Below are 21,576 nucleotides of genomic sequence, written 5' to 3' on the forward strand. Positions count from 1 at the left end.
CCGGCCCCGTCACAACCTGCCCTGTCCCTGTCACACCTGTCCCTGTCACACCAGCCCGGCCCCTGTCACCTGCCCGGCCCGTCACACCTGTCCCTGTCACACCTGCCCTGCCTCTGTCACACCTGCCGGCCCTGCACACCTGTCCCTGTCACACCAGCCCTGCCTCTGTCACACCTCCCTGTCACACCTGTCCCAGTGTCACACCTGCCCTGCCCCTGTCACACCTGCCCGGCCCCTGTCACACCTCCCCTGTCACACCTGCCCTGCCCCTGTCACACCTGCCCTGCCCCTGTCACACCTGCCTCTGTCACACCTGCCCTGCCCCTGTCACACCTGCCTCTGTCACACCTGCCCTGCCCCTGTCACGTCAGCGCTGCCGCCGGTGCTGCCCCAGGTCCGGTCACACCTCCCGGACACGAACCCGGCTCTTCCTGTTTAAACCCCCCCTCAGGGGCAGGCGAGTTTCTCATTATCAATTAAATGATTAATTATTATATTGGAGCTGGTCTCCGCAGGGAGATTGGGGGATCGCTCTGGCCCTGCCGCCATTCCCTGTTTTTCTCCCCAGGCCTCGCTCCTCCCTTCCTCCCGGACGGGACTTTGGGGCCCCGCAACCGCAGCGACCCCCGCGGGCCCCGGGGCGGGGCAGGAGCGGGGGAAGGACCCGAACCGGGAAATTTCATCCCACCCTGAGCCCCGCAAACCGCCCCGTCCCGGGCTGGGGGGATCCGCAGCTGGGCCAGCCGGGAGAGGGCGGGGAAGGTAAAATAAGGCGGATTTCAGCGGGGGAGCGGGGGCAGGAGCGGGAGGGACCGGAGCGGTCCCGGGGATCGAGGGGCAGAACGGACCCCGGGGACCGGAACTGTTCCAGAGACCCGGGGATACCGCAAACCGCGGCGGTTTTGGCTCTCCCTAGCAAAGGAAGCAGGGCAGGGCAGCACATCCGTGCCCGTGCCCGTGCTCCCCGGTTCCCACCCGGTTCCCCCGCTCTCTCACCCGCCGCTGCCGCCGCTCCCGCTCAGCCCCGCGCGGGGCGCGGCCCCTTTAAGGCCGGGCCTTGGCCCCGCCCCCGGCGCCACGCGCGCGGCTCCTCCATGGAAACGTGTCAGCGCTACGGAGCGACGGCGCGGCCAAAACACCGCGGGGGGACGGCGGCCATTGCTGCGCGCGCAAAGGGGCGGAGCCACTGCGGAGAGCCCGGGGCGGCAGCGCCCCCTGGCGGCGGGAGGAGGACACTGCCCCAAAACCCCGAAATACTGCCCCAAAACCCCGAAATACTGCCCCAAAACCCCCAATTACTGCCCCAAACCCCCAATTACTGCCCCAAACCCCGAGTTACTGCCCCAAAACCCCGAATTATTGCCCCAAAACCCCGAATTACTACCCCAAACCCCCCACTTGCTGCCCGATTCAGCCTCATTTCTGCGGCGTTTATTAGCGGAGGTCTGGTAATGATTACAGTTTATTGAAGTCATGTGGAGAGGAAGCACACACAGCCTCTCAATCCTGCTCTGCCCCCAGAAAGGACAGAGTTCATGTGCTTGTCTCCAGTCTCACAAATAAACTGTTCAATTAAATTATTTTAAATAGAAGAGTTGGGGTGTTTCTCTGCTATCTGGGGGTGGAAGGAATTCCTCACCCCCTCAGCCCATGATGATGCTGAGTTTCCACCTAGAAGAGGCACTTGGAACCAAACCAGCAGCAAAAGCTCCTCAGCTGGTTCAGCTGAATCAAATTTTTAATAGTTTAGACTATTAAATAATGTATTTATTATTCCTAGTAATTGGAGGTATCTTAGAACAGATACAGAGCAGGAGCCCAGTCCCTGCAGCACCAGGGGAGCTCCCTGGCTCTGCAGCAGGAGCTGCTGGTGCTGCTCAGGGCTGAGCTCTCCTCAGCCCCTCCACGTCCTCCCTTCTCTAAGGCACAGGGTGACAGCCTCGAGGTCCAATATAATGTAATAAAATAGAGTATTCTTCCATTTCTTCATCATTCTGCTGGATTTTGAGCTTTCTCTCACGTGCTGAGCTGGGAAGGAGCTCGGGAGACCAGAGAGGAATCCCAGCCAGTGCTGGATCCTTGGTTTGTTCCAACCCAAGCAGGAATTCCTCTGTCACAGTCTGCAGGAGGCCTGAGACACCTTGGAATTGGTTTTTCTGTTGAGGGCATTGCAGATGAAGGTGCCTGTGTCCATCAGCTTCTGGAGATCCACCCCCTGCACGGGAAAGCACAGGACATGCCCTGAGGGAATCTCCCACTGTCCCAGGCTGCTCCAAAGCCCAGGGTCCAGCCTGGGCCCTGCCAGGGGCAGCCCCAGCTGCTCTGGGTGCCCTCCCCACCCTTACAGGGAATATTTTTCTCTAATATCCCACCCAAGCCTGCCCTGTGTCAGGGAGAAGCCATTCCCTGTGTCAGGGAGAAGCCATTCCCTGTGTCCTGTCACTGTGAAGTCTCTCCCCAGCCCCCCTGAGCCCCCCCAGCTGTCCCCCCAGGCTCAGAGCAGCTGCCACTCACCGTGTGGATGCCCAGCCCATTCAGCATGTACACCAAGTCCTCTGTGGCCACGTTGCCAGAGGCTCCCTGGGCATAGGGACACCCCCCCAGGCCAGCCACAGAAGCATCCACCACGCTCACCCCCATCTGCAAACCAACACACAGAGTCAGGGGCTGCTCTGCAAGCACAAAACAAACCCAGCAAGGAAAGCTGCTCTATCTGTGTGGCTGCCCCAGGCCAGGCTGGATGGGGCTTGGAGAGCTGGGACAGTGGGAGATGGGCAAGGGGTGCAGCAAGATGGGCTTTAATGCCCTTCCAACCCACCCACAGCAGGAGCCAGAGCAGGAATCCTACCTGCAGGGCCACCAGGATGTTGGCCAGAGCCTGTCCATAGGTGTCATGGCAGTGAACAGCCAGAGCCCCCACGGGCACCTCCTTCATCACCACTGCCAGCATCTCCCTCATGCTGCCAGGGGTGCCCACGCCAATGGTGTCCCCCAGGGAGATCTCGTAGCACCCCATGGAGTACATCTTCTTGGAGACCTGTGCCACAGCAGCAGGGCACTGAGAGGGCATCCCCTCCCTGCCACAGCCCACTCTTGCACACCTGGGCACCTCCATCCCTGCCACAGCCCATCCCTGCACACCTGGGCATCCCCTCCCTGCCACAGCCCATCCCTGCACACCTGGGCACCTCCATCCCTGCCACAGCCCATCCCTGCACACCTGGGCACCTCCATCCCTGCCACAGCCCATCCCTGCACACCTGGGCACCCCCATCCCTGCCACAGCCCATCCCTGCACACCTGGGCACCTCCATCCCTGCCACAGCCCACTCCTGCACACCTGGGCATCCCCTCCCTGCCCATCCCTGCACACCTGGGCATCCCCTCCCTGCCACAGCCCATCCCTGCACACCTGGGCATCCCCTCCCTGCCCATCCCTGCACACCTGGGCATCCCTCCCTGCCACAGCCCATCCCTGCACACCTGGGCATCCCCTCCCTGCCACAGCCCATCCCTGCACACCTGGGCATCTCCATCCCTGCCACAGCTCATCCCTGCACACCTGGGCATCCCCTCCTGCCCATCCCTGCACACCTGGCATCCCTTCCCTCCCACAGCCCATCCCTGCACACCTGGGCATCCCTCCCTGCCACAGCCCACTCCTGCACACCTGGGCATCCCTCCTGCCATCCCTGCACACCTGGGCATCCCCTTCCCTCCCCACAGCCCACTCCTGCACACCTGGGCATCCCTCCCTGCCACAGCCCACTCCTGCACACCTGGACTCTTCCTTTCCCTCCCCACAGCCCATCCCTGCACACCTGGGCATCCCTCCCTGCCACAGCCCACTCCTGCACACCTGGGCATCCCTCCCTGCCCATCCCTGCACACCTGGGCATCCCTCCCTGCCCATCCCTGCACACCTGGGCACCTCCATCCCTGCCACAGCCCACTCCTGCACACCTGGGCATCCCCTCCCTGCCACAGCCCATCCCTGCACACCTGGGCACCTCCTTCCCTCCCCACAGCTCATTCCTGCTGTTCCATGATTCCCTGGACACTCTTCTCTGGGATTAAAAACCTCCAGGTGCCCAAACCTCCCTCAACTCCCCATTCTGTCTCTGAGTACCTGGATATTCCCTTAGCTTAAATGGTCTGACACATCCCCCAGTGCCCACTTCACATCCCTAAAAATAAGAATAAATCAAAACCCTCTCAGGAATTCTGGTTTATGACTGACTCACCTCTGCAACTTTAGCTGCAGAAATCTTCCCTTCATAGGGACATCCAAGGACACAGGAAACATATCTGTGGTTAAAAAACCCACTTTTAGCTGGAAAAGGGCAGTGAGATTCTACTAGACAAATCAGTCAGGACTTGTGCATCTTCCATGTCTACAAGATGGGAGAATTAATTTTATATTCCAGAAGTCCAGTGGCCAAAGGTTACAGAATTTCTACAATTTCTTCCTCCATGGGTGTGAAGTTTGCCAAGATGAGCCCACAGGGGTGGTGGGTGTGTGATCTCTGCATTTCCACGTGGGATATTTGCCCAAGAAAATCTGACCCACATTGATTCTGGATTATTACAGAATGAATGATCACAAGTGGGTGAATTCCAGCAGGAAGTCCTTACCCCCTGACAGGAATGTTGGCTTCCCTTGCTGCCTTCATGACCTCCTCAAACCTCTCCAGGCTCTCCTCAATGGAGCAGTTGATGTTTTTCTGGGTGAACAGCTCAGATGCTGCCCCAAAGATTGACACCTCTTTGGCCCCTGCTGCCACCTGCAAATAAAAAATCCCAAACTGGAATCACAGGAACCACTGGGGGTGGAAAAGAGCCCTGAGATTAGCAGGTCCATCCCTTAAGCCAGCACTGCTGTTAAGTCAAAGCCAGGTGATTTTCCTTGTGAGAGAAATGACAGACAAAGCCACAACTTGATGATTTCATGGCCAAGTGTTAATTCAAGGGTTTCAGGGACACCTCTTGGTAGAGAAACTTCCCTTTCCAGAGACTCTTCTGTTCCTAAATAAACCTGTCTTGCTTATTTAGACTTATTCAGAACTCTTCTCTGAACTCAATGACTCTGATTTACCATGTCTGACTACAGTTCTCTCATTCTATAAAAGTATTTTCCCCCAAACAACCCAACCCTCCCCTCAGTTCATTCTGCACAGGACACATCTGAGTTTGCCTTGCAAAGGGGAAGGCAGAGGTGCAGGAGAGCAGGAGCAGGTGGGATTGGCAGCAGCCCAGAGTGGATGTTCAGCCTTTCCCAGCCCTTACCGCTGCCTGGAATCCCTTCAGGTTTGGAGTCAGCACAGGGTAACTGATCCCAGGGAATTTCTGAATCCCCTGCATGACCTCGGTGTGATCAGCCATCTGCAAAAGCAGCAAACTGTGAGGGAGACACTCAGGAAATCATCATTAACATTCCTATTCATACAGGGAACTGAAAGATTTAAGGATCAGAGCTCCAAAAGCAAACAGAAGTGCACCCAGTGAGGGGTCAGGGGTCACCCAGCCAGGCCAGGGTGCACCAACAGCTCTGAGTGTGTGACCTGCCTGTCCCTTTGCTCTGCCCCAGGCTCCAGAGGGAAGCTCTGGGATGTTTGAACTCCTCTGTGGTCCTTGCCCAGTACCAGGGATTTGGGAGCAAGCAGAATCACTGGGTTGCTGCACTTCTAGAACACAGCACTGCAGATCTGCCTGAGCACCCACCTGAGGAACCCACTTGGGGGACACGAAGCTGGTGGCCTCTATGACCTGCAGCCCTGTCTCTGACAGCATGTTGATCAAATTGATCTTCACTGGGGTGGGCACAACATTCTAACAAGAAGAAGAGAAGAAAAACGACATAAAGTTATTATTATTTCCATAATAAACTCTTCCACCACTAAAAGAAAAATAAAAAATAAAAAAAAAGGAGCCGCAGTCGGTACCTTCTCGTTCTGGAGCCCGTCGCGGGGTCCCACCTCCACCACCTTCACCCGCTTCGGGTACGCGCCGCTCGCCGCCGCGGAGCTCACCTGGCACGGGGGGAGGATCAGCCGAGCCCCGGAGCCCCGGAGCCCGGCCCGGGGTCACCGCTGCTCGCACACCGGCCCCGCTCCTCCCGGCCCTGTCCCGGTCCCTCCCCGGTCCCTCCCCGGTGTCTCCCCGCTCCTCCCGGTCCCTCCCCGGTCCCTCCCCGGTGTCTCCCCGCTCCTCCCGGTCCCTCCCCGGTGTCTCCCCGGTCCCTCCCCGGTGTCTCCCCGCTCCTCCCGGTGTCTCCCCGGTGTCTCCCCGCTCCTCACGGGCCGCAGCGATCCCGCCCAGCGCGGCAGGAGCCGCCGCGCCGCCGCCATGTCCGCGCGCCACCACGTGACCGCACCCACCCCCGGCAGGTGACCCCGCGGGGGCGTGGCTCGGCTGTCACGTGGCGCCGCTCTCACGTGTCTCCCCGCGTGGCCCCGTGTCCCCTCTGTCCCCGGTGTCGCTGTCGCGGTGTCGCTGTCCCGTCCCCATCCCGTACCTGCGCCCAGGCGCCGTCCCGCGGCGCGGAGCCCGTGTCACAGCGCGGCATCTTCTGCAGCGGCAGTGCCGGCAGCGCGCCCGCCGCGCACTTATACGGCCGGCGCTGTTTGTTCGGGGCGGGCCCCGCTCCGCGCCAGGGGTCACCGGCGCCATGGGCTTGGGGGGCCAAGAGGCCATCGCTCTGTTGTCCCTTTTTGTCCCGTTTTTTTGTTTGTAACGGCGTCACCGCCGGTCCCTGGCACTCGCAGGCGGTTCTCTGGAGCCGGGGCTGGTGGATGTTTGTTGTTTGAGTAACAGCCCCACAAACAGCAGCTCCGCACGTGGCCCCGCGGCTCTGCCCGTGCTCAGCTCCACGTTCCCGGCAGGTTGTGCTCGGACAGGAGCAGAACAAGGCCTGGCTGCGCTGCTGTGGTGCCTTCACCACAGCCCGTGCTCGTGGGAGCAGTGTCATCACTCACACACCTTGTCCAACCCTTTTGAAGAAGTTCAGCACCCACGCAGGAAACCTGCCCTCACTGGAACACAAAGTTCAGAAGTTCAGCAGTGAAAGCAAAAGTTACAAGTGCAGCTCACAACGGTGGAGTCTCTTAAATTCACTAAGAACAAAACCTTTTCTTGTAGCTGTCTCCAGCAGAATATTAATAAAAGTTTGTTGATGGGTTTGTATCGTATTTTTTACAGATTTCTTCCAGCAAACTTCCATTAGATTTATTTATCATGGAAGCAGCTGATCACAACCAACACCAGAGTGACACAAGGCAACAGAGACTGGAGGAGAGATTCTCCCAAGTGAAAAATAATGTATTCAACGTGAAACATAAAAATGCTCTTGGATTCAATCAAACAGAAAGGCAGTGGGAGATGCTGTGTCCCCCCCCAGCATCACTTCACTCCCTCGAGCTTCACAGCCCAGCCAGACTGAGGAGGGAGAGGAGATGGCACTATGTAGGGCAGGGTTATGAGCATCCCCTTCCCTGGCTGGTTCTGCCACTTCAGAGTCCCAGAAAAGCCCAGCAGTGTCACCTGCAGAGGGAGGAAGGAGGGAAGGGGACACTGAGAGAGCTCAGCAGCCCCTTCTGCACAGCCCAGCATGTCCCACAGGCCCTGCAGGTGCCCAGGAGTGGCTCACGTGGCACAGGGGGGACACACAGGCTGCAGTTTGTTGTTTGGGTTTGTTTGTTGCTGATGCTTTGCCCCTGTTTGTTCAGAGCAAAGGACACTCTGCCATTTGCGTCACGGTGCCAGGAGCAGGGCACTGCACCTGAGCTGCAGCACAGCCACTCCTGCTCTCTGCCTGTTTGCTTCCCTGCCCTGCACCAAAAATGCAGGACAGCAATCTTCCCTGGCAGCTCCTGTCCCCTGCCCCACGTGAGCCAAAGCCTGGGGAACAGCTGGGCTGCTGCAGGGAGCCCAGAGCACTCAACCTCCCCAGCCCTAAACAAACCCTTCCCACAAATGCCCCAGGTGGGCTCAGTGTGTGCTGTCCTGCTCTAAGTCCCTTACCTGTGTGTCTGGGGATGGGATGGGTGAGGACAGACACAGGACACTGTCCTGAGGCCAGAACAGGAAGATGGCAAAGACCAGTGGTCCCTTGGAGGTGTACCTGAGGGAGCAGGAGTTCAGCAGGTGAGGGCACCAGACACAAACCTGACCCTTCCACAAGAACACTGCCTTGCCTTCTCTCACTCACAGGGGTCACCTACTTTCCCTGACTCCAACATCTGTCACTTTGGACTCACCATCAGCCACTCAGTGCTGGCTGATGAAACCCAAACAAAGTCCATGTGTGCCTGTCCTGGCCTCAGCCAGGGTGGATACACGGCCTCATCTGATCCTTGCTCTACATTTCTGGGCTGAACACACTGGAGGAAATAAAAACAACTCCATTTTGTAGGTATTTCTGGCCAGGTCCACTACTTAAACAATCCTGACAGCCACAGTGTGGACATGTTTTAAAGGAAGGGTTGTTTTTTTTCCTACTGCAGAAAGATGGATGAAATCCTAACAGCAAGACTACAGGATGTACCAAATTTAGGAAAAGATAAGAAATAAACATCAGCTCAGGTGGTCTGAACAGCAGAGCCCTTACCAGACCATGTCTGTGGTGTTCTCCATCTGCACCCTCCAAGGCTGGGATTCATAAATTGCCTCCCCATTGGTGTCCAGCCACCTCCCAAGGGCCAGGAGCCTTTCCTGGAAGATGGGGACAATCACCCCTTCTTTTGTAGGCCCCACATTGAGGAGGTAGTTGCCACCAAAACTCACAGTCTGCACCAGCTCCTGTGGCAAATAAAGCAAGATAACAAACTGCATTATCTTCACCTCAGACAGGAACTGAGTTTCATCCTCATCAGCTGCCCCAGAAACCTCAAATTCCCAGCAATTCTCACCTCGATCATGCTGGTTTCATCCATCCCCTCACAGTTCTCCCCTCGATCATGCTGGTTTCATCCATGCCCTCACAGTTCTCATCTCGATCATGCTGGTTTCATCCATGCCCTCACAGTTCTCACCTTGATCATGCTGGTTTCATCCATCCCCTGGCAGTTCTCACCTCGATCATGCTGGTTTCATCCATCCCCTCACAGTCCTCACCTCGATCATGCTGGTTTCATCCATCCCCTCACAGTTCTCCCCTCGATCATGCTGGTTTCATCCATCCCCTCGCAGTTCTCCCCTCGATCATGCTGGTTTCATCCATCCCCTCACAATTCTCACCTCGATCATGCTGGTTTCATCCATCCCCTCACAATTCTCACCTCGATCATGCTGGTTTCATCCATCCCCTCACAGTTCTCACCTCGATCATGCTGGTTTCATCCATCCCCTCACAATTCTCACCTCGATCATGCTGGTTTCATCCATCCCCTCACAGTTCTCCCCTCGATCATGCTGGTTTCATCCATCCCCTCACAATTCTCACCTCGATCATGCTGGTTTCATCCATCACCTCGGCAAGGCTCATGTTGCTGCGGTAGCCCCAGGAGAGCCTGTCCAGGGAGGAGCACATCTCCCACTTGTGCTCTGGCAGGGTGCCTGGCCTGTACTTGTCAGCACAGTTGTAGAAACCCCCGTGGCGACAGGAGCAGCCCCGACCCCAGCGATCGTTGACAACCACGGTGTCCTGAGGGAAGGAAAAGAGCTCAGGGCACAGAAGCTTCTGTTCTTGGGCAGTCACCTAAAAATTCCCTGTGTAATGGAAAAGGCTGAATCCCTCCCTCTGCTCACTCAGAGAGCAACAAAGCTCCTGGTCTGAGTCCCCTCCCTCTGCTCACTCAGAGAGCAACAAAGCTCCTGGTCTGAGTCTCCCATGCAAAGGGCAGTGGAGCTGTCACAGCAGCACAGCCTTTATTCTTTTTGTCAGAGAATAAAACACGTTTGGCAAAAGGCAAGGATCTGGTTTGATCACACACCCCACAGCTTCCTGCCCTTCCACACCCACCCAGTGCCACCAGGGGCACAGTACCTTGACAGGGCTGTCGTTATAGAGCCAGGCAAGGAAAGAGGTGGAATTCCAGTAGGAATCTGGAGCTTCCCAGTCTCCATCTGACCAAATCACATCTGGTTTGTATCTAAGGGAGATAGATGCTGTTTCAAAATGGCTGATCTGCTCCTGCCACACTGTGTTGCTTGGCTGTGGGGTCATTTCACTTCCCCTTCCCACTGCCTGACATCACCAGGAGGTTTTTGCTTCATTTTTTGCTTCTCACAGGGTTCTAAGGGAGGATCTTGCAGCAGCAAAGAACAAGGTGTTGCTCCACAGCTCAAGAAAGGGTGCAGTTCTTCCAAAAACCCCCAGAATTTGGCACCCCAAAGGCAATTATGAGGCACATTCTTGAGCTGGGACAACAACCCACAAACCCAAGCCTTGTATTTTTGTCAGCAAGGGAAAGCAAGGCAAGGATGCAAATTCACTCTTCTATTCTACAAAATACTGATGTTTGCTCCACTTCCAGCCACCCTGCACAAAGGCAGGATTAAAGGGAATTGCTTTTACAGGAAAAAATTTGTCCCAGCCTTATTCTACAGATTAGATCTTCCACAGGGCAAAAGTGAACCCCTTTTCAAATCACCACAAATCATTGCAGGTGAATTTGCCTTGGCAAAAATCAACATTTCTCTTCTTGGCATTCACTTTACACTTTTCTCTATAGAAATAAAACCAGGACATGCTGGTGATTCTGAGCTGGTTGTGGCTCTTACTTTAAGACAAGGTCATAAAGTTCTGGCATGGTCTTCTTCAAAACAAAGTTCTGGGTCTTGAAGTCACTTTGTTTGTCAGCGAGGTAGAGAGGGTTAAACCACTCCATCAGGGAGTGGTAGAGCCCATAACGGAGGTTGCTGAAGGACAAAACACAGAGGGCAGAGTTAGGCTCCAGCAGGGATTCAGAAGCAGAGGAAATTAAATTACTGGCACTATTATTTTTCATCATTTGCAAGCGCTCCATTTTTCACACTGAGCTCAGGGGTTTTCTGCTCTTTGTCAAGCACAGCCAGGAGGATTCACTGCTCTGAAAGAAAAGCTCTGGCAGGTCCTACCTCTCCCTGAGGGCTTCTCCCAGCTCTCCCACCAGGTCCCGGTGGGGCCCTGTATCCACAGAATTCCAGTTCCAGGACACTGGTGACCCCCAGTTGGTGAAGCCCTCGTGGTGCTTGGTGGTCAGGACCACATATCTGAGAGGAGAAAAAGATTTGGGATGGCAAAGAACAACTAAGATATTTCCCAGCCTCGCTGCAAACCCACTGGATAACCACAGCCTGTACTATCCTCTGAATTCAGAAGCAAATACAAGAATAAGAGGGGCTTTTAATGGATTTTAATGCTGGGAAAGAATGAACAGTCAATACTCATAGGAGCAAGACCTGTCATGTCCTCAGCACCCTCAGGGATCTCCAGCACTGCTCAGAGATCCCCAGTCCCTCAAGGATGCCCCTTCACTCCCCTCAGAAACCCTTGAGAACAATCCCATATGCTTCCCAAGCTTTTCCATCCCCTTGGGGACACGCAGACCCATCCCTCATTCCCTCTGGGCCTCCCACACACGCTCTGACCGACACACAGATTGCCAGAAATGGCTTCTCTGTATGTGCAGGGACCCCGAGATTCATCATCCATCCCCTCAGGGACCTTTGGCCATGGCACTCATCCCCTCAGGGACCTTTGGCCATGGCACTCATCCCCTCAGGGACCCTTAGCCATGGCACTCATCCCCTCAGGCTCTCCCCATCCCCTCAGGAATCCCTGGACATGGCACTCATTCCCTCAGGTTCTCCCCATCCCCTCAGGACCCTTGGCCATGGCACTCATCCCCTCAGGGATGCCTCATCCCCTCAGGCTCTCTCCATCCCCTCAGCTTCTCTCCATCCCCTCAGTGATCCCTGGACATGGCACTCATCCCCTCAGCTTCTCTCCATCCCCTCAGGAATCCCTGGACATGGCACTCATCCCCTCAGGTTCTCCCCATCCCCTCAGGGATCCCTGGACATGGCACTCATCCCCTCAGGGATGCCTCATCCCCTCAGGCTCTCCCCATCCCCTCAGGAATCCCTGGACATGGCACTCATCCCCTCAGGCTCTCTCCATCCCCTCAGGAATCCCTGGACATGGCACTCATCCCCTCAGGCTCTCTCCATCCCCTCAGGAATCCCTGGACATGGCACTCATCCCCTCAGGTTCTCCCCATCCCCTCAGGTTCTCCTCATCCCCTCAGGGACCCAAGTGCGGCGCCCCCGGCGCTGACCTGGCCCCGGCCCGCTGGAAGAGCTGTGCCCACTGGCGGGGCTGGAAGTCGTGGGCGGTGAAAAGGGGCGCGAACTCAGCGTAGGTGGTGCCGGGCGGGAAGCGGCGGCGCACGAAGCGCTCGCAGGCGGCATCGTGCAGGCCCTGCCAGTGCCACCAGAACCACTCGGAGCCCCAGGCGGGCACGGAGAACACGCCCCAGTGCACGAACACCCCCACCTTGGCCCGGTCGAACCAGGCCGGCAGCGGCCGCGCGTCCAGGCTGGCCCAGTCCGGGCGGTACCGGGGCTCGGCCAGGGCCGGGCCCAGCGCGGCCGCCACACAGAGCAGCGCCCGCGCCGCCATGGCCAGTGACGTCACCGCCGTGCCCACGTGACGTCACCGCCGTCGCGGTTCTCCCCGGGGCCGCGGGTTCGAGGCTGAGGCCCGACCCTGTTCGGCCGCAACAATCCGCGGTGTTTGTTCGCACCGCATCCCAAATCACAGCTCCAGCTCCCCCCACAAGGCTGCCCTGACCCCACTGAGCCACCAGCACTAATTAGAGCAGAGCTTGTTCAGGCACTGCCGTTATCCCCAGGAACAGGACCAGCCTCTGGAGCAGGATCACGGAATATCCCGAGCTGGAGGGATGAAGGATCCCCCAGTCCCAGCCCTGGCCCTGCCCAGACACCCCAACAATCCCACCCTGGGGATCCTGGCAGTGAGTCCAAACCCTCCTGGAGCTGTGGCAGCCTCGGGCTGTGCCCAGCACTTTAGAGAAGAACCTTTCCCTAAACCCACCCCAAATTCCCCTGGCACAGCTCCAGCCATTCCCTTGGATCCTGTCCATGGTCACAGAGATTGGAGCTGCCCTTCCAAGTCTCCCCTTCTCCAGACCCTCCCGTGCAGCCAGGACAGGGCTGGGCAGGGCTGGGTGCATCCTCTGGGACACAGGGCAGAGTGCAAGGACCTGCTGGCCATGCCCCAGCCAGGCTCATCCCTGTTGGAGGCATTTTGGGAGCTGGCAGGAGCCCAGCTGCTGCAGGTTACTGGTGAAAGGGTCCTGTCCCATTTCATTGTCCATTCAGCTAAAAGTGTGCTTTTGCATAGTTTGCAAAAAACCAACCTCAAATAAATTCCTCATGCTCAAAGTATTTGCCCCAGTTTGGGCTTAATCTTGTCACCTGGAGGACTTTGTACACTAGGAAAGAAAAGGAAGAAGAACCTGGAAAATGGTTTATATGTTTAATCACATAACATCCAACAAACACTTGTGTGGTTAGGTCAGTTCTCCTGAAACCTGCTGGAAGAAGTGTGCTGCCTGAGGGTCCTGTCTGGCCCAGCTCTGGCCAAGTCCTCAAGCCACAGTGGGAACATTCCATTGAGGTTGGAAAAGCCCTCCCAGACCATCGAGTCCAAGCTGTGCCCAAACCCCACTTTGGCAGCAGCCCAGAGCACTGAGTGCCATGCCCAGGTGACACTGGCAGGGATGGGAACTCCAAACCTCCCTGGGCAGCCCCTTCCAAAGCCTGACCACCTTTTCCATGAAGGAATTCCTGCTGATGTCCAACCTGAACCTCCCATGGTGGGGGATTATCACAGAATCGTGGAATATCCTGAGCTGGAAGGGACACCCCAAAGATCATCCAGTCCAACTCCTGGCCCTGAACAGGACACCTCAACAATCCCAACCTGTGCTGGGAGCAAAGTCTGTGCACTTTATGTCCCAGTGTTGAAGGGTGGCATTAGCAGGAGCTGCAGCTGATCTCTCTACTCCCAGCAGAAGAGAAAAGTGATCCAGACTGTTCCTTCCAGCCTGAGGGTGTGGATCTCCCACAGGTGCCTCCCTACACTGTGTGGGTGTCCTCACACACAGTCTCAATCACAGAGGACTTGTGGGTGCTCTCTGCTTCTGGGCTCTCCTCAGTGAGCTTCAGCTGCCTCCTGAAGTGGGAGAGCACCCTCATGAGGGAGGAGAACAGCTCCTTGCTCCTCAGGGCATAAATGATGGGGTTCACCATGGAGTTGAGCAGGCAGAGGGTGCTGCAGAAGGCGAACACCTTGCGCAGGTGGTCGCTCAGCCTGGCGAAGATGCTGTAGATCATGAGCACGAGCACGGGGGACCAGCAGAGCATGAGCACAGCCAGCACCATCACCAGGGTCTTGGCCAGCATCACATCCATCCTCATCCTGCTGTTCTGCTTGCCTACCTGTGCCTGGTGCTTCTCCATGTAGGCCACGTGCTGGCGAGCCCTCCAGAGCACGTGGGCGTAGGCGTAGACGATGCAGCCCAGCAGCACCATGATGAAACACACCCAGCCTGACTGGTAATTGTCATCCACAAAGGGGAACAGCTCGGAGCAGACAGAATCCAGCACGCAGCAATTCCAGCCCAGCAGGGGCAGGCAAGCAATGGTGGCACAGGTCACCCAGAGCACGGCCAGGGCTGCCCAGGCTCTTTTCCTGGTCATCAGGAGCTTGTACTCCGAGGGCCGGCTGATGGAGATGTAGCGGTCCAGGGCTGTGAGCAGCAGGCTGCTGAGGGAGGCAGAGAAGGATGTGTTCACCCCTCCCAGCTGCAGCAGGAACACCTCCTTGGAGAAACCAGCCTCGTTGAACACGTGGAAGTTCACAAAGCTGCAGACAAAGATGATGCTGGCCAGGATGTCAGCCAGGGCCAGGCTGCCGATGAAGAGGTAGGAAGGTTTTTTCCTGATCCCAGGGGAAGAGAAAATCAGGTAAAGCACCAAGGAGTTCTCAAAAACACACATTGTCCCAAAGAGGCCACACAGGATGCCAATGCTGATCTTCTGTGCCTGTGTGCTGAGCACCATGAAGCACTCCATGGTGTTTCCACTGCACTTGGAGGCGTTTGCAGGTACCTTGCAAGTATCCATGGTGGTTACCTGGAGCTGGGGGTTCACAGAGAACCTTCTGCTTCCTTCTGCACTTCTTCAGATGCTCTGAAAAAGGTGGAGGTGAAGAGGACATGACAAGCAATAAATTCAACCCAGACACTTCCCTCTCTTGAGAGGGAAGCAAGCAAAATGAAATCAGTCCATAGAGAGCAGCTTGCAGGTCCACAGCCCAAACACTGGAGCCAACTTCCACACTTTCCCAGCAGAGCTCCAGGCTCTGTCCCACTGCTGCTGTGGCTGAGACCCATTTCCCACAGCACCCAGTCTCCCAGACTGGTTCCTCACCACAAGAGGGAAGCAGCAATGCTGAGAATCCTAAGGCAGCTCCTACCACTCCTCCAGGATTCACTGCTCAGGGCCAGCAGCACTGGAAGGGATTGCTGATGGGGACACTGATGTGGGCAGGCAGGCCCTGCAGAACTGCCTGTCCCACTGCAGCTGCCCTGGGAGATGGCTTGGATGGAGCAGGATGGGAGGATTGCCCTGCCAGGGACTCAGTGCAGCTCATCTGGGAACACAAAGTGCACTCTGAAGGATTTACTCCTCACCAAAGTTGTTTGAACATAGAAAACAACAAGACTGGGTTTATATTTGAGCTTGCCCATTGCAGCTTTACAAAGCTCATTGCAGTTGTTTCCCCCTCCATCTTCCATGTGGCATAGTCAGAGTGATAATAGATATGATTAGAGATTAATTAGAGATTGATATTAGAGTACAGTTTAACATACAAATGGGCACATGCAGAACTGAGACCACCCAAGCCTGTCTATACCCAGGATTTGGTTAATTTTATCAATACTTTTAGCATCAGCAGAGGTGTGATGGAGGGAAATGCCTGATTTTACAGAGGGCAGATGCTGAGCTACTCAGTGAATTCTGCAGCAGGAGTTGGGTTTTTCTCTGCAGGTCAATGCATTTAATCCCCTTCATCTTCATAATTTGTCCTTCAGGTGTTATTTTCTCCCATTCTTTCTGTGGATTGCACTGGTGTTTAAACCAAGCTGTGCTGCTTTGGTTTAGAGAACAAGGTTACCCTGGACTGGGTTAGAGAGCAGGTGGAGAGGCAGCTGTGGGATACCCAAACCTGCTGAATTACAGCAAAACCCTGTGCCCAAGTCCATGGAACAGGATCCCCCATCCCAAAACCTTCCAGGATGCCTCATCCAGGCAATGGGATCATGAGTTCCCTCTGCTGGAGAGGAGAGCATGGAGCTGACAGTTCCCTTTCTCTCAGAACAAACAAGTCACTGCCTCTCTCTGCCCTGGGCTCTCTTGTGAAAGAGGAAATGTCCCAAACACGCAGGCAGGGCCAGGATGTGACAGCCACAGGGCAGGGGCAGGACTGCAGGGCTGTGGGTTCCATCTCCATCTGTGGTTCCTCTGCCTACTGTGTGAAATTCAGCTGCTGGTGGAGGTGACAACAGCCAGCACTGCCCAGCAAACCTCTGTGACATCTCAGCAGTGACACGAGTTTTATAACTGGGACTTCCTTCCCCACTGATTTCCCTGACACTCATCACTCTTCCTGTGTTTCAGGAGTTGCAAAATAGGCCCAGTGACTCGAGAGGCTGCCCAGGAGGTGACAAAGAGCTCCAGCCCCACATTTGACTCCTGAGCCTGTCAGTGCTGGGATATTGGTGGCTGCACTGAGTTCAGTGCATGTTACAGGCAGAGCAGGGCAATTCTGATTGGGATTTCTTGGCATTGCAGGCTGGAGGATGTTGGGGAGGAGTCCTGGATTTGGGGCTGATGTGTTGACTGTTGCAACAAGCTGCCCTCTTACATCAGGCTCCTGCATGGGGTAACAACACAGGAGCAGGACATTGCCCTCAGAGCTCAGTGCTCTGGTTTCCTGCAGCCCTTCACAGGAACACCACACAGGCAGCAGGGATTACCAACTGCTGTTATTAAATCTGACAACATCCCTCCCTCTGGAGAGAGATGGATTTAGCAGACAGATGGACTTTTCATATGGCAGAGCTCACCAGGGACCACTGGAACAGCAACTGCCTCGAGCCTCCAAACCTCCCCAGCCAAACCCCAGCATCCAAACCAAGACATCTCTTCATTAAGCAGCCTCCAGCATCACCTTGGCATCCATTACCTGCAGCCAGCATTCCCAGGACCATTGTAAATCCTCAAACCTGCAGTTGTGCAATATCCAGCTAACATCCTTAGGAGCCTGGAAAGCACTGAACACCAGGCAAGGGAATGAAGGCAGCAAAATGCCATCCCTGATGCTGCTCGGGGAGACAATCTGCTCATAATGTTAAAATAACTCCTGTGCTCCTGTCCTGGCCCAGCTCTCTCCACTAAGTTGAAAAAACCTCAGGTTCAAAGTCCTGTGCTGGGCTCACAGCAATTAGCCAGCCTCAATCTTCCTCTCCCCCATCTGCTCTGTCTCAGGCTGAATGCAAGGACAGATCTCTTTGCTCCCCCAGACCCTCCCTGCAGCTCCTGAGTCCCTGAGGGAAAGCACAGGGCTTTGCTCCAGCAAAAGGTCTCTTCTGCATGAGCATGAAAACACAGGCAGTGCCAAGAGCTCCTCTGCTTGCACTGCCTTTCCTTCATTTCTTTTTTCATTTTTGGCCACAAAGCTGCTTTTTCCTGCCCAAGGGACATTTTCCTCGTGTCAGATGGGCCCTGGATTTGTTTGTCCATGGCCTCTGCCCCCTGCCTGGCTTAGCTCCTGGGAGAAGTGCCAGCCCATATCTGGTTCCTGGGGCAGAGCTGACCTGCAGCATCCTCCATGGGGCAAATCCCACTTCCAGGGTGGAAACCCCCCTTTCCAAGAGCAGCATCTCCACCTCCTGGGGAATTCCAGCCCCAGGCATGGCTGTGCATCTCCCCACACCCAGCCTGGCAAGCCCTCAGCTCAACAAGAAAGAGCCAAGTGGCTTCTGGCTCTCCTTTAGATCCAGGAGCTGTGGCACAGAGGGACTGGTTCCCTGGAAGTGAGCAGCTGAGCTGAGACTCCCCAGGCTGCTGCACAGGATTAACTCTGATCACAGCACAGCATCTCCTGCCAGCAGGAAGGCCCAGGGTAGGGAATATTTTGCCAAAATAATGTGTCCTTGCAAGTAGAACCCCCCCAGTAACAAGAGCAGAACCCCAGGAAAAAACACAGTGAATGAACGAGGAGTGAGTTATTAGGAACAGAGTCCAGATAAGACACTTGGAATGCAACATATTCCTGAAAAAGCCTCAATGATTGCAAAGTGCCCAGAGCAGCAGAGAAACCTCCCCTCCCATTAGATCTGCTGTGAGCCCACTCACTCCAGCCCAATAACTCCAACTGGCTTTGGGGGAAATTAAATTTACAAATGGAAAGTCCTTTTCCTTGTCAGTGGCTGGTGCCTCGCACGCAGCAGCACCATCCCTGCCCCACCTGGGATGGCTTCTGCATCCACATTGCCATCACAGCATCCTGCTCATTAAAAACTTACCTACCAGTTGCTTAGATAATGTAAAATCAAATTTTCCTGCTGCAATCAGCCAGTGCATTGTGCCTGCAGCAGCACTCTGAAAGCTCTTGAATGTTTCATGTTCAGAATGTCTGAGGGTTTTGAGCTTTGCAATAAAATAAAATGTCTTAAATTATTACCTACTATGAATAAGTGCTATGATTTATGCAAAAATTGTCACTAAAGCTTGCAAATTTCACTTGCTGAAAAAGCAAACTATCTTTTGCTTTACCAACAGTTTATATGTGATTTCTTGGTTTAGTTGCAGAAATTTTTCCATTATTTTGGAATTAGCTTAGACACTTCCAAGGATGGAGCAGCCACAGCTGCTCTGGGCAACCTGTGCCAGGACCTCCCCACCCTCACAGAAAAAGATTTCTTTGAACCCATTCCCCTTGTCCTGTCACTCAGTTCCTGATGAACTGATCCAACATTAACAATTCTCCAAATCAGCTGTGAAGAGTTAACCCAAGCACTTACCTTTCACCTTCTCCTTAAGTAACAATCCATCCTAAAAACCAATTGCCCACCCTCTGTTCCACATTGCCTTGCAGTTTCTCTCAAACAGCTGATAGTTAATCCTGGGAATCTCCCGGTGCAGCAGAGTCTCCCCAGCCTGCAGCACCGACGGCTCTCAGGGATGATGTGAAGAAAAAGAAGCCTGCAGGATGCAGTGGGTCAGCAAACACAAACCACTCACCTCCCCACGGATGCTCTGGGGCTTCCCATCCCTCCGGCTCTCAGGGCACTCGCTGCAGCTGTGGACAGCTCCTGCTTCCCTCTCCTCTCACGGCACTTCTGCTTTCATCTGGGTTCGTTGAACCATTCTGGTTTATTCCCCTGGGCTGGAAATCCATCAGTGTGAATCCTTCCTCTGCTTCCTTGCTCTCTGTCACATTCTTTCGGAGAATGTGTCGGGTTTTCTTTCCTTCCTCTCACTTCTCCTCTGGGTGTTGTGTTCTGCTGCCTGCTCGTGCCACAGCTACAACCACCCAAACCCTCAGGCTCGCTGAAATAACCATCCCAGTCCCTCTCATTTCTCCATGTAACTGCAGAGTTTGAGGCAAGAGACACTCAGGTTCTCTTCCTGATTTCTCTGGGAACATGGAAAAGTATGGGGAGGAAGAAAACTAGACGTGAATCTGCATGTACCTGGTTATGTGCAGGTCCAAGGGCAAGCTCAGAATTCTGCTGTCTGTGCCTGCAGCACAGACCTCACCTGTGTCCCTGAATTTCTCTGTAACAATCAGCTCGTGCCAGAGAACGAGATGATTTTCTCCCTTCAAATGGAAGGGAAATGAGTTGAGGTCTCCAGACACACAGAGCCTGTGGTCAGGAAGGAGTGGGGGCTGCAGAGGCTGTGTCACTGCTGTACCTGCTCTCATCCATCCTTCCTCCAGCAGCTGCCCAGGGACTGGGCTGGAAAGCAGCTGCTGGGTGACACAGGGACAATATCACCGTGTCAGCCCCAAATCCCAAAGGAAGTGGCCACATTGTGGGTAGATATAGACGGTACAGGCTGTGCTGGGGAGCCTTGGAAGAGAGGGAAAGTGATCCTCAGCCCTCGGATGCACCTCACCACCCCAACACCAGCAAATTGATTCTCCAGCTGCGAACTCAACTTTCCCTCCTGCTGGGATCTCAGTTCCCTCATTCGGTGGAATCCGAGCGGTCCCACCCCGTCCTCTCCAAAGCCCGCTTTGCCTCCGTCCTGTTCGTGGCTCAGGGGTTTGGCAGCAGCCGCCGGAGCTCAGCGGTGCTCGGCTGCCCTCTCCAGGGAGAGCCGGACAAAGAGGCAGAACGGGGAACTCCGCGCTTCCTCCTGGGCCCCGGCGGGAAAAGGGGATTCCCTGGCTCTGCAGGGACCTGCCCGAGCCTTTCGGGGCTGGGCGGGGCTGGGACCCCCTTCTGGAAATGATGAGTTGTCAGTTGTCAGTTGTTCCGTTCCCAGGAATTGAGAAATCTGCAAAAACAAGTATGAGACTATAAAGAGCAGGTGTGAAACAGAAAGGTTTTTTATACGTGGCCTGAGTTCCAGCAGCAGCACCCAGCCCCAAATTATTCCCTGCTCTGACACAGCTTCATATCCAGCAGCATTCTGTGAAATATGGACCCAAATTTCCTCTGTCTGCAGAGGGAACTGTTGTGTCACAGGAATCTGTTATAGGAAAGAAATATTATTATTACAGCATGGTTAGAAGCTTTCAATTTGACTCTGATTTGTAGCAAAAAATTCTGCCAGACTACAGGAAAACCATTAGAGCTGATTCCTGTAATGTAAAGGCTTTTTGGCCAGCTTGGATTTTTTCCAGGCTGGAATAACCCTGCTTTGGGAAGAGCCCCAGGGTGGAAGGAAGGCTGTGCAGGCAGTGGTGGTTCTGTCTCCAGAGCAGAGTGGAGCCCTGGGGCCGTGCTGGCACACACAGCCTGTGATGGGACACTCAGACAGACACCAGCCCCTGCAGGAAGGGTGTCTGTGCTCTGTGGGAGGACAGGGATTTGCTCCTCTGCCTGTTGTGTTTGCTGGGGCTGAATTTGAAAACTGGGTGGTGCAGAAGGGGCTGAGGGTGGGGGCACTGCTCACCTTGATAAGGTGTGACTCAGAGAGCCACGGTGAGTGACTTTGCTGCACTCCTAGAGAAAATTCTCAGAAAAAGCCTCCCAGATTTCCTGCTGTGTCTAGCACAGCTCCTGACAGCAGACAGGGTTTGTCTGAGGGATTCTCCAGTGCCCTGGCCTGCTGCAGGAACACTTCTGCTGCTCCTGTGGAGGGAGGAGAGTTCAGGTAAAAATGTTTTCCCTGCTGCTAGGACTTGAACCAGGCATATCGATTTAAACGGGCTGAAGGTTCCTGCAGTGTTCTGTGACTCACAGGCGGTGTCGGTTCACACGGGGAGCTGTCGAGGCAGAAAACAGGGTGTGACTCTGAGTCGTGCCTGGATGTGTTTGCTTTTCAGAG

At 55.1% G+C, this 21,576-nt stretch overlaps 3 protein-coding genes across 11 annotated transcripts; all 3 read right to left on the reverse strand.

Annotated features, from left to right (window-relative positions):
• Window positions 1–1,446: 1,446 nt before the first annotated feature.
• Window positions 1,447–7,037, reverse strand: HMGCL (3-hydroxy-3-methylglutaryl-CoA lyase; the record flags this gene model as incomplete). 3 transcript variants are annotated; one of them, XM_079325894.1, is made up of 9 exons in its annotated part: window positions 6,297–6,398; window positions 5,943–6,029; window positions 5,722–5,829; window positions 5,287–5,382; window positions 4,636–4,784; window positions 4,245–4,308; window positions 2,849–3,037; window positions 2,515–2,640; window positions 1,447–2,215 (listed from the first exon to the last, which is right to left on the reverse strand). In XM_079325894.1, exons 1-9 carry the CDS (start codon window positions 6,345–6,347, stop codon window positions 2,114–2,116), a joined length of 972 nt encoding a protein of 323 aa, XP_079182020.1. In that variant the 5' UTR covers window positions 6,348–6,398. The 3 variants fall into 3 exon arrangements, with proteins under 3 accessions (XP_079182020.1, XP_079182019.1, XP_079182021.1); XM_079325893.1 differs by lacking the exon at window positions 6,297–6,398 and adding an exon at window positions 6,515–7,037 and having other exon boundaries at window positions 1,954–2,215; XM_079325895.1 differs by lacking the exons at window positions 1,447–2,215; window positions 2,515–2,640; window positions 2,849–3,037; window positions 4,245–4,308 and having other exon boundaries at window positions 4,632–4,784.
• A 265-nt stretch (window positions 7,038–7,302) lies between these two features.
• Window positions 7,303–12,615, reverse strand: FUCA1 (alpha-L-fucosidase 1). The gene is made up of 8 exons (XM_079325896.1): window positions 12,258–12,615; window positions 11,056–11,190; window positions 10,720–10,857; window positions 9,983–10,088; window positions 9,440–9,640; window positions 8,606–8,796; window positions 8,020–8,119; window positions 7,303–7,539 (listed from the first exon to the last, which is right to left on the reverse strand). The coding sequence occupies exons 1-8, from the start codon at window positions 12,599–12,601 to the stop codon at window positions 7,399–7,401; spliced, it is 1,356 nt and encodes a 451-aa protein (XP_079182022.1). The 5' UTR covers window positions 12,602–12,615; the 3' UTR covers window positions 7,303–7,398.
• An 851-nt stretch (window positions 12,616–13,466) lies between these two features.
• Window positions 13,467–19,866, reverse strand: CNR2 (cannabinoid receptor 2). 7 transcript variants are annotated; one of them, XM_079325486.1, is made up of 3 exons: window positions 19,837–19,866; window positions 19,318–19,713; window positions 13,467–15,198 (listed from the first exon to the last, which is right to left on the reverse strand). In XM_079325486.1, exon 3 carries the CDS (start codon window positions 15,130–15,132, stop codon window positions 14,083–14,085), a length of 1,050 nt encoding a protein of 349 aa, XP_079181612.1. In that variant the 5' UTR covers window positions 15,133–15,198; window positions 19,318–19,713; window positions 19,837–19,866; the 3' UTR covers window positions 13,467–14,082. The 7 variants fall into 7 exon arrangements, with proteins under 7 accessions (XP_079181612.1, XP_079181614.1, XP_079181613.1 ...); XM_079325488.1 differs by having other exon boundaries at window positions 19,318–19,462; window positions 19,837–19,859; XM_079325487.1 differs by having other exon boundaries at window positions 19,318–19,462; window positions 19,770–19,859.
• Between the last annotated feature and the right edge of the window lie 1,710 nt (window positions 19,867–21,576).

Source organism: Erithacus rubecula (assembly GCF_903797595.1).
Source record: "Erithacus rubecula genome assembly, chromosome: 23".
Lineage (NCBI taxonomy): Eukaryota > Metazoa > Chordata > Aves > Passeriformes > Muscicapidae > Erithacus > Erithacus rubecula.

What these genes read in the sequence shown, in the direction of transcription:
- FUCA1 (XM_079325896.1), bottom strand. Translation starts at nt 12,601, where the DNA reads ATGGCGGCGCGGGCGCTGCTCTGTGTGGCGGCCGCGCTGGGCCCGGCC. An exon ending in GGAGAAGCCCTCAGGGAGAG is followed by an intron (nt 10,858 to 11,055) that starts GTAGGACCTGCC and finishes TTTGTCCTTCAG; the next exon opens with CAACCTCCGTTATGGGCTCT. An exon ending in CTTTATGACCTTGTCTTAAA is followed by an intron (nt 10,089 to 10,719) that starts GTAAGAGCCACA and finishes TATCTCCCTTAG; the next exon opens with ATACAAACCAGATGTGATTT.
- CNR2 (XM_079325486.1), bottom strand. Translation starts at nt 15,132, where the DNA reads ATGGATACTTGCAAGGTACCTGCAAACGCCTCCAAGTGCAGTGGAAAC.